Source organism: Hibiscus syriacus, unplaced genomic scaffold, assembly GCF_006381635.1.
Source record: "Hibiscus syriacus cultivar Baekdansim isolate YM2019G1 unplaced genomic scaffold, ASM638163v2 tig00111540_pilon, whole genome shotgun sequence".
NCBI lineage: Eukaryota > Viridiplantae > Streptophyta > Magnoliopsida > Malvales > Malvaceae > Hibiscus > Hibiscus syriacus.
In genome coordinates this window covers 1,222,295-1,238,174 of record NW_024063114.1, presented here as the reverse complement: position 1 = coordinate 1,238,174, position 15,880 = coordinate 1,222,295, and the positions used below count along the sequence as shown (strand labels likewise).

At 34.5% G+C, this 15,880-nt stretch overlaps 1 protein-coding gene and 1 pseudogene across 1 annotated transcript; one reads left to right on the top strand and one right to left on the bottom strand.

Moving 5' to 3' along the window:
* The first annotated feature begins 2,524 nt into the window (after positions 1-2,524).
* Positions 2,525-4,267, top strand: LOC120164631 (annotated as a pseudogene).
* An 829-nt stretch (positions 4,268-5,096) lies between these two features.
* On the bottom strand, positions 5,097-7,224 carry LOC120164654 (protein trichome birefringence-like 41). Its single transcript, XM_039174318.1, has 5 exons — positions 6,956-7,224; positions 5,950-6,121; positions 5,702-5,877; positions 5,470-5,628; positions 5,097-5,391 (listed from the first exon to the last, which is right to left on the bottom strand). Exons 1-5 carry the CDS (start codon positions 7,207-7,209, stop codon positions 5,097-5,099), a joined length of 1,056 nt encoding a protein of 351 aa, XP_039030249.1. The 5' UTR covers positions 7,210-7,224.
* Positions 7,225-15,880: the final 8,656 nt, after the last annotated feature.

Below are 15,880 nucleotides of genomic sequence, written 5' to 3'. Positions count from 1 at the left end.
ATGACCATGACCACGAGACGAGACGGACGGCGACGGCGGCGCGCGAGAATCCCCATTGTTCTCTATCACTCAACAAGGAAGTGGGAAAGCCAAGCCTTAAATATCATTCCCAATAGTGTTTCCAATACTATGTGAAATTGAGCATTACCAACACTTATTTCCAATACTATGTGATTATTCAGGAAACAATTAACAATCATGCACCTTAAAACAACTGAATCAGCAACCAATTACATTAGCATTATACGATTAAATATGTCATAATTAAAAGTCAATCTACAATCAATCGCGATTATTGCAATTTTAAGCAAAACATTCAAAAAAAAAATTACATCACTCGCGAGAATAAAAAAATTTGTTATCATGCAATTACAATCAATTGAAAATAAATTAAAATTGCATAAAAACTAAACGAACCACAAATACTTTTCATACAAATACTAAAGTCATTAACTATAATTCACAAATAATATCACTATTTAAGGCTCAATCCCACATAGTATTGGGAACAAGTGTTGGTAATGCTCAATCTCACATAGTATTTGAAACACTATTGGGAATGGTATTTAAGGCTTGGCTTTCCTACTTCCTTGTTAAGTGATAGAGAACAAGGGGGACTCTCGCACGCCGCCGCCGCCGTCGTTCGTCTCGTCTCGGGTCGTGGTCTTGGTAATGCGTGTCTTCGACACGTCCGCGCGAATACTATCTTTTTTGAGAAAATTTTTAAGAAACAAATACAATACCACCAGTCGTTGCGATTTTGGACTATCGCAACGATTTTAGAATAAATCGCAATGCGAACTTCGACTATCGCAACGAATTTGGAATAAATCGCAACGCGAACTTCGACTATCGCAACGAACTTGAAATAAATCGCAACGCGAACTTCGACTATCGCAACGCGAACTTAGACTATCGCAACGAATTTGGAATAAATCGCAACGCGAACTTCGACTATCGCAACAAACTTGGACTATCGCGTTGCGAATCTGGAAACTGATTAGCTATACCGGAGATCGCGTTGCGAATTATCGATCGCATTGCAATTTAGTTGATCATTTTGATAAATTCAAAAAAAAAATGATTAAAATCGTATATTATAAGGTATTTTTAGTCACTGAAAGTTATTTTCTCAAATATGAGATAAAAAGGATGTCAAAGCATTAATGTCCAATAGAACAAAAGGAATAAGGAAAAAAAGACGTCCGGCGTCACGATCAAACTGAATAACAGCCAAACCTGAATCTTCCCCCGCGTAAATTTAAAGCATATCGTTAACACTCCAATGACGGCGTTAATACAACGACGACGAAGTTATTGCCGGATCTCTTACGCGGTGTCACGTTAGAACTGATGTGGCGGATTGAAAGAGAAACATTCTGATTACACGCAATCAAGCGAGTCAAGTTACAGAAAAATAGGGCAAAAAATATCTTAATTTATATTTAATTATAAAATACATATTAATATAAAAATAATGTTAATATTTTATAATATTTGATGCCGATGAAGATCACCAATTGTAGAGATGAATAGCCTTAGAGGCTGAAGCAGTCTCTAGGGGGATGGATATATGAGGGTAAGGCCATGACGAGGTGACCTGCTGCCGGAGAAGATGATGTGGAGAATATAACTAATTTGAAGAAGATGATCACATGTTCACTGAGAGAAAATCAAAAGGTCACTAGGCTCATTAGGCTTCACACTGAACTCCAAACTTCACTTTATGTTAACTTAATCTTTTCATTCACTAATATTTAAAATATAAAGGAGAGCACGGCAATCTAGCTTATAAACAAGTGAATAAACGGGCTCTCAAACAAGTTTATTCATGAATATAAACTAACCAATCACATCTCCATTCATGTTCGTTCATTTATTAAATGAATATATAAATTTTGTTAATACTCCTTCATTTAACTTAATAAATTAATATAATACGTACAGTTCAAAAATAATTCATCAAACAATATGTTCATTTACCCCTAACAAATAATCATACTTCATAAACATAAAATTCTAAGAATTTGGAGATTAATGGAACAATTAAACTACAGATAAACTATACAAATAGTTATATAACTTTTAGGATCTTTTCAATTCAGTCGTTCAAACAAAAATCTTTACTGTTAAATGTTTAGTGATTTCTAATAATGATGATTAAATTAATAGCATCCTAAAAGTTTGATGATTCAATTACATGAATTTTTGTTTAGGTGACTAAATTGACAGCGCCTTAAAAGTTAGTTGATCATTTCAATAGTTTTCCCTAAATTATAAATATTCAAATGAAACATATAAATTGTTCATGTATTACCAATTTAAATTTATTTTAATTTAGATCTTTAAATATTAAAACGAAATATATTTAAATTCAATAAAAAATTATTAATGATATTATCAATTTAATTTTGATTTTCCAAAGAAATGAGGGATTTAATTCTTATAAATAGAATGAATTAAATTAAATTTCAAAAGTCTAAACAGTGAAAGGACTAGTTAAAGATTTCAATTTTCAATGCCAATGGAAGGTTTGGGCTTTACTTTTTCTAAGCCAGAGAGGAAATTAAAGGCCATCTTATCTAATCTGTGCAAGTAATTACCATCTTCTCTCCTTGTTCATCGGAGAGACCTTCATTTGCTTCATTGAAAAGGAACATTCCCAGTAACCAAAGTTCATTCTTGGGTTCTTCCCTGCAGTAGCATTGTCCAAACCTTCTTCTGCTCGGGCCTCGGACAACAACGTTGTCTTTCTCTAAACGGGATTTCCGGGTTTGTTGCCAGGACCTCTATGTTGTCCCTGAAAACCAACGTTTGATGTTCGAGGAATCCGAGGCTGATGGCCCTGTAATCTCTCTCTCTCTCTCTCTCACACACACACACATTTAATTTCCTTGCTATTTTTTCTTTCTTAAAGTGTTTTTGTTTTCCTAGGTTTGGAATGAAATGCTCCTTTAATATAATTATGACTGTTGTACTGATGATTTTCTTGGTTCATTTGGTGAAAATTGGTGGCCCTTTTTAAAGTTATTAATATGAGATTGCATTCAACTTCTGAAACATTTTGCGCAATTTATCTGCTTCTCACTGTGTTCTTTGATGATATTTCTTCTTTCCTCCTTTCTTGCCTACTTAATTTGAATCATGTTCTTGTTGTTTACAGGACATTTGGAACTACACATGGTACCCCAAAGCTAAAGACCACATTAACACTGAAAAACCATGTTATGTTGTGATGCAAGTGACAAAATTCTGGGAAGACGGCCATCAACAATTGATGTGCATATCCGTGGAAAGAATTTGCCCACCTATACTCCTAGTGTCGATATGGGTGCTTTTGTGATAGTGGTATGTGGTTTTTGATGTTATTAGGTTTCTTGTTAAAGACTACTTTCAGGAGCTGTTTTCTTTATGAACATTGAAATCTTGTTTATTTTGTTGTTTGCCATTAGTTACATGTCGGAAAGAGGCTTAACTATGTCGAAACCGGTGCTTAGCATGCTTTTTACATGTTAATACAATTGCAGTCCAAAAAGCTTTAGTTAGGGTGTTTTATGTTGCATACTCTTTATATGATACAAGTTGTTGCTTTGATTGAAACATGATACAAGTTAATTCCACCCCGAGACCTCTCGATATTTCTTCAGTTGTGGAATATTGACCTTGGTAATTCTGCAGGGTTTGCTTTATATGTTTGAGGAGTGATCAAGTAAACCAGACCATCAGCATGTAATGTCCTGGTTGTTAAGTAACTTGATGAAAGGCCTTTCCTTGCATATCAACCTGTTTTACGTCCGTTTACTGATGTTTATGTATCATATTGGTAGTCATTATCTTGTTCCATAAGGTAGATCCGTATGGACATACAATCGTGTTACGATCTATACTAATTTGGCTATTTAGGGGAAGGAACTTTAATGATACTGCATTGTTTCCCACAACATGTTTGTAACTTATCTAAAAATCCTAAAAAAAATTCTGCCTGACATCAACTTAATAGGTAAATGCTGAAAAAGTTACTGTATCTGGAAAGAAAAGGACCCAGAAGCTCTGCAGGAGGCATTCAGGAAGACCAGGTGGCATGAAAGTGGAAACATTCAACCAGCTGCAGCAGAGAATCCCCGAAAGAATTATCGAGCATGCTGTTCGGGGTATGCTTCCTAAAGGAAGGGTGAGTTCGTTGGTTTAAAACTCCTGACTAATATTGTGCATCTGAGCTCAATATGAATCAGTATATAGATTTGAAGTCAAGACTGAAAAAAACCTGAACCGGACATTCTATGTGCACACGTTGCTAAGCTAGTTTAAGTAGGTTTTTGCTGTAATAGTTTTACCGGGGTGGCTTCGTGAAATCTGCTTATGCAAAATATGAGTTTGAACGATAAATAGAACATAGATATTGAGGTTCTCTACAAATAAGCTTTACCTTGGTAATAAGGTTTGCTAAAAGGGGTGGTTAAATCTGGAATTTGCGAATTCTGAAAGATAATGAAGAGTAGTAAGTTCAAAGTTAGTCCAATTGTAAGGCTTACGAAACAATATATCATGTCAGCTTTTGCATTCAATCCATTGTCATCATTCTTTAATTATCCTTTGCTTCGAAAATGCCATGCATGATTTTTATTGATTATTGCTAAGGTCCATCAATCTTCGTCTTTTTTCCAGCATTGTTTAACCACCTGAAGGTTTACAAGGGCCTGGATCATCCGCATGAGGCTCATAAGCCTATTGAGTTGCCTATACAGGACGAAAGGGTGCAGAAGCAGCGATAAGAAAACTTAAAGTAGGGTTCAGATCAAGAGAGCGAACGAGGCAGCAAGCAAAGTTGTTTTCCTTCTTTTTTTCTTTTTCATGTTTTTTGTGTCCTTGGGCGGTATAACTTTCATTCTTCAGCCCTCACAATGCTACCGCATTGAACATGCTGGAAACTCAAAACCTGATAGTTTGAAGATTTTTGAACTTTAAAAGGGATTTTCTTTTTAATTAAAAATGTAAATATTGATCAAATGATAAGAATGGAATGAGAAATTTGAATATTAACTAAAGACATCATCATTTTTTATTACAAAAATTGGATGTTAAGAAATGAGAGGTTCTCAAAGAATAAGGTTGTAAAGAAGCTCGTTCCATGTATCTGGAACTCCGGCTAGACACCAATGACTGCAATCCAAACCAGTGGATCCTCCAAGCCCATAAATGGATGGATGTCCATCTTTGCGCAGCAATGACAGCAATGTTACATCCAGCAACTTCACCGGCTTCCTCATTTTGCTTATTACTTTCTTCACCATATCCACTGCAGGCGGCAGTCCTCCGGGATACGTCGTCCCCGGCAATGGCTGCTTTTGCCTTACACAGCTCTCTGCTTTGGGTTCACCCCATAAAGTCCCACTGCCAATGCTATAAACATTAGTCACTCGGCTTAACCAGAAACATGATGAAAGGATTGTGCATGTTCATGAAGCTTACTTGTAATGAGAGGGAGAAATCCCTTGGAAAAAGACTAGTGATTTTGAAGGATCAACGTTCTCATCCACCCATCCTGCCCATGTGTTGAGAGCTATTTCGAATGCTTGTATTCGATCCATATCTTTCTTGATCGCACCCTGATATTTGATAAAATCCCATCTGAAAAACGATAACAAATTATAGATATCGGAATTCGAATCTTAAGTATAACATTTTTGAACACGACACTCACGGTTGAGTAGGACCACGACGATTCCACCAATGCCAAGTATTGAAGATAAGCATGTCGATTCCACTCCATAACTTTCCTGATTGGATGGAGTCGAGCTTTAAAACCCTGCCTATCTTTTCCATCACAACATCCACCAGATACACATTTCGATCCACCATTACTTTTACATCATAATCCTGCAATTTTTCACAAACAATTTGCTCAAAAAACTGTCATCTTTATACGTAAAATAGGGTAAAAATTCGCACCGGAAACTCGAATGTGGTGAGATCGTCGAGTCTTGTAATGTTGTATGGGGCAGTAGGAACCGCAGAGTGTAGCATGCACGTCAATGATTGCCATTGATTTAGACTTAGAGAATCCCCCACAAACATTATGCTCTTCCCTCTAAACTTCTCTAGCAACTTCAATCCATTAAATCTGCATATATATATATATATATGCAATCAAAAACATCAAGGGTTGAAAGGGAATAAAGAAAAGACATCCCACGCCGATCATGTGAGGTTGACAGTACGGAAAAAAAAGAAAATTATATATTTAGTCACTAAACTATTTTTTAAATCATATCTAATATTATATTTTAATTCTATTTTGGTCACATATCATTAAAAAAATAAGGATATTATTGATGTGTTATCATAAGATAATATCATTTTATCATTAAAAAAATTAAAAGAAATTATCATGTTGGTAGTTTTGTTTACTTTTTAATGATGAGTTACCAAAACGGAATTAAAACATTAGGTTAAGTGTGATTTTGAAGAAGAAAATTAAGCGCTAAAAACATAAATACGAGATAAATAGATGACTAAATACATAATTTACCCAAATATCCAGTTCCATTTCCACGTGCTAGAGAATCTATGTCAATTATGCACATCAATATTTTCATTAATTTAATCTTCCTAGAGACGATAATACACGCGCTACAAAGGAGTGTGGAAAAGCATGGCAAATTACATATATGAAGCATCTTACACCTCCTAATCCCAACATAGGACAGAGACATGGATCCACGCGCCTTGGAAGGCTAAAAACTCGATGCTAACTGGCATGCAATTAAAAAAGACAAGAAAGTTGAGCCCCATAACCTTTGCCTGGCTGTCAATTGGAGACGACGATAACTACCTTTAATGAGAAAAGAAATGGAGGCTAAAGGAATCAAATTATGCATCACAACACCACACAGCACTAAGCTAAGAAAATCCAGAGAAGAAGAAGAAGGCGACATGGAGATATCCAGCAGATTACCTTGTCAAGGAACAATGGAGAGGTTGCCATCGATATTGAGTGTAAAGCATATCTTGGCGTCCATTCTTCAGGCAACTGAACTCCTTCTCAATGAAAGGGCAAGCGGATGCTGAGCAAAGAGGATAAGACGGATCCAAAACCCACTTGCCGGTGAACAAATCGCAGCCATTGGCGGAGCAGAAAACAAGAGCCAAAACCAGCAGACAAATATGTGATGAAGAAACATTGGAATTGGAATCGACCCAATGTCCCATTCGGCCTGCCCTGGAAAATAAAGGAAAGAAAGAAGTATAAGAGGAAAAAGAGAGAAAGTAAGGGAAGGGAACCTTTCTCTCTCCTTCTCACTGTTACTCTGTCATAGGTGTGTTATGGTCTAGTCTGGCTGTGTTCAATGTTATTTATACAAGGCGGGGTTTTTAAAAGTGTTTAATTGTATTTATGTCGTACGCGGATAAGTGATAACTTAACACCTTTTTCCATGGTTTTCGGTCGATCGATTGAAAGAATCGGACGACGTCATAATTATTTAAAAAATTAAATAAAAATATTAAAAATATTTAATAAAAAATAATTTTTTATATCACAAGTCATAACATATATAAATTAAAAATCATAAAATCAAGTGAAACAAAATGATTCAAATTAACTACAACATAATATTTAAGGTAAAATATATTAAATAATAAATATAATTATATAAAAATAATTAAAAAATAAATTTGAGGTTAAAAAAATCATAACAAAATGATATTGTTTGGTTTAATTTAAAAAAAAAACAATCTCACATGACTAAGAAATATAGAAGAGCATCCCAAAAGTCTAAAGAATAAAAATATGAGAACAAAACAATCTCACATTGCTAAGAAACATAGAAGCGCATCACAACTAACTTCTATAAATAATAGAGGTAATTTGATATTTAAAATCATGGAGTCTTTTGGTGAGCATTAAGTGAACTATTCTTTCACTTCAATTAAGCTCGAATTTTAGGCTTCAATCGAGCTTCTAAAATTTTTTTAGTTCAAGCATTTTTGAGTTCAAGTTTCAATATTATATTTCGAGTTTGAGTTGAACTTAATAATTTTTAGCTTGTGAGTTTGAGTCGAGTTGAGCTTACTTTTAAAGTTTTCAAGTTCGTGTCGAGCTCAGTAATACTCGAGTTCGACTTGGCTCGTTTAACAAACAACGTTGTTTGGTTTTATTTTTAAAAAAAAAATTTCCAGTTTTTTTTTTCGGTTTTTTCCGATTTTTAGCCGGTCCAGTTCGAACGGTTCAGCGGTTCTGACCAATTCACTAGTAGCAGTTCAACCGATTTAGATTGAACCGACCGATTCGATTCGATTTTCAAAACAATGCCTTTTTCCCATTGCCTCATCATTAAGGTGCTAAAATTAACCTAAATTCAAATCTGCATTTTTAACAATTTTTGCAAATACAATCCAAAATACTTTTTTTAAAAAATAATTTAGGATAAGTACGTAATAATATATATTTAAAGATAATTCTCTATCTTTAGACATTGATCACTCACACTCCTGACATCTATGATACTCGAATTTAGGTCCTCAAGATTCGGAATGCTACTTTGGTTTGTGCCAATCCAAAATACTAATTCATGTTAAAGAGAAAGATTTTAAATCTCTTATTTAAAAAAAATTACGATCTTTTAATATGATTTTTAATAAATTTATATAATTTATTAGAATTAAATATATTGTTAGTGGACTATATTTATCTAGTCTACTAATCTATAAATAATTATAATAACTATTCACCAACATTAAAACTCATTATAAAGTCTCTCAATCATGATAGAGAGAGACATGATAGAATTCATTATCTTTCTTTCACCCCTGTTTGATAGACTATAATTTATTTTCTAAAAAATAATTTATGCAAAATAAAATATCTGAAAATTATTTTACGTAAAATGAATTACATGATTTTTTTTTATGTAAAATGAATTATACTTTCTAAAAAACAGTTTTGAAGACTATTTTATGATGTTTTGATGATATTGTGTAAACAACTTTTAATAATTGTTTGATACACTATAATTAATTTTATAGAAAATGATTTACATAAATTGAAAAAAGTTCGATTCAGTTAATATTAAAAAAATTGTTCGATTAACGATTCAATAAAAAAGTTAGACTAATTTGGTTAATGATAATTCATAATTTGGTTCGATCGGTGGTCGAATTAACCGTTTAAACACTTCTAATTTTAATTATTAGTATTTTTTTAACATAATACTAAATTATTATATTAATATTAAATTTAATTAATATTATTCATTATTAATAATTTAATAATACTATATTTATAAAAAAATAGATAATATTAAATATATTATTAACTTATTATACATTATTAAATTAAAAATACAATATAATATATTATTATAATAGAATTGAGTACATATTAATATAATATTATTAAAATTATATTATATATATATATTGAATATTTTAATAATTAATATTTCTATTAAAATAATATTAAAATATTATACTAATATTAAATAAATAAAATAGTATTTTTAGTGCCTATACTTTGAGTTGAAAAAGTTAGGAAAATGTTTTATAAAAAATCAGATAGTAAAACATTTTACATAAAATACAAAAGAATTAGGAAAATTAATTAGATTAATAAAATCAATTACAACTATTACACACAAGAAAACAATTTTCGTGAAATATTTTTCAACTAACAAACATAGGAAAATGAGGAAAATATTTTCCGACTATCAAACAATCTTAATTCTCCTCTATTTTCTTATAGAGATAGAGGACTTAGATACCAATCAAAAGTTAATCTCTCATCAGTTGTGACTCTTATTTAAACTAAACGGGATGAATCATCTATAATTATCGTGGCTGGTTAGAACCTATAATTTTACTATTAATTTGCGGGAATAACTCAAAAGATTCGTTCTCTTTCCTTACTTTATATATATATTGTATTTAATATATATATATTGTATTTATGGGATTTTAATATAATTATATGGTAAATGATTTGGATACAAGTTAAAGAAAAATTATGGGATTTTTAATTTAATGATTTGGTAAGAGTTTGAATAGGAGGATTCCATGAGGGAAATTGGGAAAGCTCGCTTAGCAAACTCAGGGACCCAACATAATTTAAAGATTTTTCGCCTTTATACCGTCTAGACTTCTCATTTTGATAATACACATTCTTTTATAATTTGGGAGATCGGTTTTAATCTCTATTTTGAAAATCGGACCGGATCGATTGGTTCAATCGGTTTAACCGGAAATCGTTATTTAGTCCGGTTCAATCTAAACTGGTTAAACTGCTATTAGTGAACCGGCCAGAACCGCTGAATCATTCGAATCGGACCGGCTGAAAATCGGGAAAACCGGGATTTTTGATTTTTTTTAAAAAAAATTAAACCAAACAACGTCGTTTGTTAAACGAGCCAAGTCGAACTCGAGTATTGCTGAGCTCGACTCGAACTTGAAAACTTTAAAAGTAATCTCAACTTAACTCAAACTCACAAGCTAAAAATTATCAAGTTCAACTCAAACTCGAAATATAATATTGAAACTTGAACTCAAAAAGGCTTGAACTCAAAAAAAAATTAGAAGCTCGATTGAAGCCTAAAATTCGAACTTGATTGGAGTGAAAAAAATAGTTATATAATTTTGTTATGATTTTTTAACCCTAAATTTATTTTTTAATTATATGTATATAATTATATTTATTATTTAATATGTTTTACCTTAATTATTATGTTGTAGTTAATTTGAATCATTTTGTTTCACTTGATTTTATGGTTTTTAACTTATATATGTTATGACTTGCTTTGAATATGACTTGTGATATAAAAAATTATTTTTTATTAAATATTTTTGGTATTTTTATTTAATTTTTTAAATAATTATGACGTCGTCCGATTTTTTCGACCGATCAAACCGGTTCGACCGATTAAATCAATAAACCGATAATATGATCGGTTCGCTAACCGATCCAGTTTTGAAAACCATGATTTTAATTAACAAGAACATGGTGGTGTTCAATAAAAAGCAACTTTGAGCGCTAATGATTTTGGTCTCCGAAACCTACTGTTTGTCTGGGAATCCCACGCGCCGCCGACGTTGCTTTCAATAATGTTCCTGTTAGTGCAATAATATTTTGAAAAACAAAAGTCCACCTTCAAAAGTTATATCTGCATTTCCGCATTTTCACTCACTTGGGGCATATCCGCGGTATTTGGTAAACAATTTTTTTTAAAGAGTTTTTAATTTATTTAAGTATAAATAATTGATTGGTAGTTAAATATTTTTTTTAGTTTTTTTAAAAAAAATAGTTTATTGTGTAAAATAAGTTAAAAATGAAAACACTTAAAAATTCAGCGATTGGAAGAGATAATTACAAAATAAGATATTAAATGAAAATTAGGTCTTTGGTATGCCTTGATCCTGGACTAGAAGAGTCACTCCTAACTTAAACTTTTTTTAACAAAGAAAAAGATGTTAAGTGATATATTTTATCTTATTATTTTCATAATTACATAATTACCATAAAACCTAATATAATGTAATAGTCTACATCCTAATATATTTTAGTGAAATTTTATTTTATTATTATATATTTTAGTTGTGAATTCTCAAATGTATTTTAGTTAAAAAATATATAGCAAAATATGAAAATAAAAAAATGTAGAGTTGATATTTTATATAAGGTTAATAATATGAATCAATCTCACAAGGTTAATATTTATAAATATTAAATTAAAAAATATAATCAAAATTTTCAAAAATATTCACTAATTTTCTTAAGAATTTTTTAATTCTTTGTCAAAAGTATTTTATCCGAATAATTTCACCCTAATAAAAACTAAAGTATTATAAAACATATGTGTACTTAACAACTAAATTTTAAATCATTAATCAAATTAGTTTCTCAAATCAACTAATTTGATTAGTTGGTCAAACCAACTACAAGAATAAACTAACAGCTATCAGTTATTTGCACCCCATATAATATCCAACCCCACGCGCCACCGATATTATTTTCAATAGGATGCTGGTTAATCTATTTCCAAGCAAACATGGCAGCAGACCAAATGGCAAAACTCACGAAGACATCTTATGCAGGAAAATCTGTACTGACCTTTTCCCTTATTTTCCGTTAATAATTTGATAAAAAAATATAAATTCATACTTATGTTTGACTATGCTTCGCAAAGAAGTGTTAAATAAGCGTTGTTTTTCCTATTTATTTTCAGGTTTTCTGAAAATGTTAGGCCCAACAATCATTACCAAAATCATCAATGTAAGATTGATCTACTAAAATCAATGTGTGATATGAGTCGATTCATTCACCAAAATCAATGGATCGATCCAGGATAATAAAGATAAAATTTTAAAATCGATATTATTTTAAAATTATTTTTAAATATTTATATAAGATTAATTAATATGATCGGATCCTTGGCAAGTAATTTTGTCCTTTCATGACCGAACACACATTGAGTCCCATACAACTTTTTTAATATTTTTCGTGACATCCAATGTTATTTTGCAAACCAATACACAATTTTTATGATATCTAAAATGCATTTATATTTCTTCAAAGATTCCAGTTCCAGAGACAGGACAGGAGCTCCAACAACCTATTAAATACTTTGTTGGAATTCACAAATAGGCATCACTTTGTGTTAGTTGGGTTGGTTCACAATTTGGATTTTTGATTTTTTACTTTTTAATTCTTCTGTGGGTTACTAGTTATACTTTGAAAAATAACACGAACACGATACAAAAACACGGATTGTAACATCCAATGGAGTCAATGGCATGACACACGAGACTGAACCATGCATAAATGATATATATGATGAATGTTTATATATTGTCACGGACCGCCAACCCATAACCGAGCTAAGTTCATTCAAGGCTGACAGAGACTACCTTTGCCACGTTTCGGCCTTCTAGAAGACCCAAGTGAGATGACCCATCCACCTTGGAGGGAGGATAATTATTATCTTAAAGATAATTCCCACTATTGATGCCAACTCATTACCCACTTGTTGTAAATAGTGTAGAGCTCTCATCCTAGTCATTGATGTATTTTACTCACAACCGTTGATTATAGGAGACTACAACTATAAAAGGAGGCTCACCCCCTTCATTTACACACCTCAATTGAGAAATACAAGCTAGTATTCACTCTCAATTATCTCTTATTCCTTTGTGCGTCAATCTCTTAGTTTTCCCCATTTCCTTTTGGTTTTCCAACGTTCTAAGCTTTCTTGCTTAGTGAAGGTTCATGTCACTTAGCCGATTTTCGACTTAGAAAACGTCTAAGGCCGCATGAGCTTGCTAGCAACAGTCTAGCCCCGTGACAAGTGGTATCAGAGCGTATTTTTATCTATTTTGTAGGTTCGAGATGGCACCAAAACATGGCGATGCAGGAGTTTCCGATGGGAATGGATCCCGTAATGCTGGAAAGAAGAGAGCACCATCGAGAGATGTTCTCGCATCCCTCCAGGAGAAGGTTACCAGGCTCGAAGGTTCCATGACGGAAGCCAAGGTAGTGTTGGACATGCTGGAGTCCGTAGACCTTGAATGGTTGGGATCGTTGGACCTCGACAAGCTAGAGTCTTTGGATTCTATCAAGGAGGAGGTTCAAGATTCCCTCAACGAGTTGGATGCAAGGATAACCGATCGTGGTGATTCCTTAGAAGCCATGGTCGTGGCTTTAAGGAAGGAAGTCAAGGAACTCAAGAGCGAGAGTTCTGATTCTAAGGTGGCAAAGCTAAAGAGGGAGGCCGAGTTGCTCAAGACCGAGCTGTTGGTGTGCAAAGCTGCATTCGGAAGTGGCGTGGCCACGGTTGCACCCAAAACCTTGGGCGACATCCCTAAACCAGAAAAGTTCAAAGGGTCCAGGTCAGCTCAGGATGTCGAGAATTTCCTTTGGGGGCTGGACCAATACTTTGCGGTCATGGGCATCACGGAGGATACCAAGAAAGTAAGTATCGCTAGCGTTTACTTATCCGAGGTTGCCCTCATGTGGTGGCGACGTAGATGCAACAACGTGAAGCGTGGTAACGATGCCATTGCAACATGGGAAGAGTTCCAAGCGGAGTTCAAGGAATAGTTCTACCCGGAGTATACCAAAGATGAGGCGTAGTCCAAGTTGAGGCATCTCAAGCAAGAAGGGTCATTGAGGGAGCATGTTCGAAAGTTTATCGAACTAAGTCTCCAAGTCCCAAATTTAAGTGAAGAGGACGGGTACTTCACCTTCATGGATGAGCTAAAACCATGGGCGAAAAACGAGCTAAGGCGACGAGGGGTCAATGATCTCTCGACTGCCTAGACAACGGTTGAGTCAGTCATTGAGCTTGGTGTTAAGAGTGTGGACTCCAAACCAAAGCCAAAGTTTTGAGGCAGCAGTGGCAATAGGGACAGGGCATTCAAATCCGACAAAGATTCGAGTGGCAGTGGAAGGCCATCGAATAGTAAGCACTTGGATAAGAAAGATAAGTCGATTATCCAATGTTTCAACTGCAAGGGCCAAGGGCACTTGGCGAGGGGTTGTCCGCAGAAGAATAAACTCTCAACCATCAAGGAGAAAGATGGGGAAGAGAGTGAGACTCTAAAGCTTGGCTCCATCCTTAGCACCATGCGGTCAAGAAGGGTCGAAAGAAGAAAGGGTTGATGTTCGTGGACGTCAACGTTGCTGGCAAAAAATTGAGTTCACTAGTGGACACCGGTGCCTCAGAATTGTTCATGTCCAAACCAGTTGCCAAGAGACTTGGCCTTAATGTGGAGAAGGCAAATGGTTCTATCAAAATCGTGAACGTCGAAGAAGTTCCGATTACGGGGGTCGTAAAGGGAATCGAGTTAACCGTTGGAGGTTGGTCCGGAAGAGAAGTCATTAAGGTAATTCCTCTTGATGACTTTGATTTTGTACTTGCGTTAAGTTTCTTGGACAGGATCAATGCTTTCCCAATACCATTTGCCAATTGCTTGTGCATTCTGGATCCAAAGCAACAATGCATTGTTCCAGTAAGCCGAGGGTCCAGAGTAGGCGCAAAAGTTTCATCCGCTATTCAATTCTCAAAGGTGGTGCACAATGAGGAACCAACCTTCTTAGCGGTCTTGGTGTGTGATGAGCCAACCACAACAAAGGAAGTTCTTGATGTGGTGAGCAACATTTTGGCAGAATTCAAAGATGTGATGTCTTCCGAGTTGCCAAAGAAGTTGTCTCCAAAGAGGGAGATTGATCATAAGATTGAGCTTGTGCCGAATGCGGAGCCACCCGCTCGAGTCCCTTACCGAATGGCTCCTCCCGAGTTAGAGGAGATGCGCAGACATTTGAAGGATCTTCTTAATGATGGTTACATCCAACCATCGAAGTCCCCCTATGGTGCCCTGGTATTGTTTCAAAATAAGCACGATGGTTACTTGCGGATGTGTATCGATTATCGGGCTTTGAATAAGCTCACAGTGAAGAACAAGTACCTGATTCCCCTCATTGCGGACTTGTTCGATCAGATTGGTGGTGCAAGTTGGTTCACCAAGTTGGACTTGCGATCGGGCTATTACCAAGTGAGGATAACCGAGGGAGATGAACCGAAGACAGTATGCGTGACCAGGTATGGTTCGTATGAATACCTTGTGATGCCCTTTGGCCTCACGAATGCTCCAACCACTTTTAAGTATTCACCGATGCATCCGACGTTGCAATTGGTGTGATAAGCGAGCCAATCTTGGTGTTGCCAGATTACACCAAGCCCTTTGAAGTATTCACCGATGCATCTGACGTTGCAATTGGTGGGGTCTTGATGCAAGAAGGACATCCGATTGCTTACGAAAGCTGAAAGCTCAACGAGACCGAAAAGCGATACACGGTCCATGAGAAAGAGATGACGGTGGTTGTGCACTGTTTGTG

Bases quoted from the DNA above. Each gene is read 5' to 3' on its own strand.
- LOC120164654 (XM_039174318.1), bottom strand. From the start codon at position 7,209: ATGGGACATTGGGTCGATTCCAATTCCAATGTTTCTTCATCACATATT. The intron at 5,629-5,701 runs GTGAGTGTCGTG...ATCGTTTTTCAG, and splicing joins CGTCGTGGTCCTACTCAACC to ATGGGATTTTATCAAATATC. The intron at 5,392-5,469 runs GTAAGCTTCATG...TAGCATTGGCAG, and splicing joins ATTTCTCCCTCTCATTACAA to TGGGACTTTATGGGGTGAAC.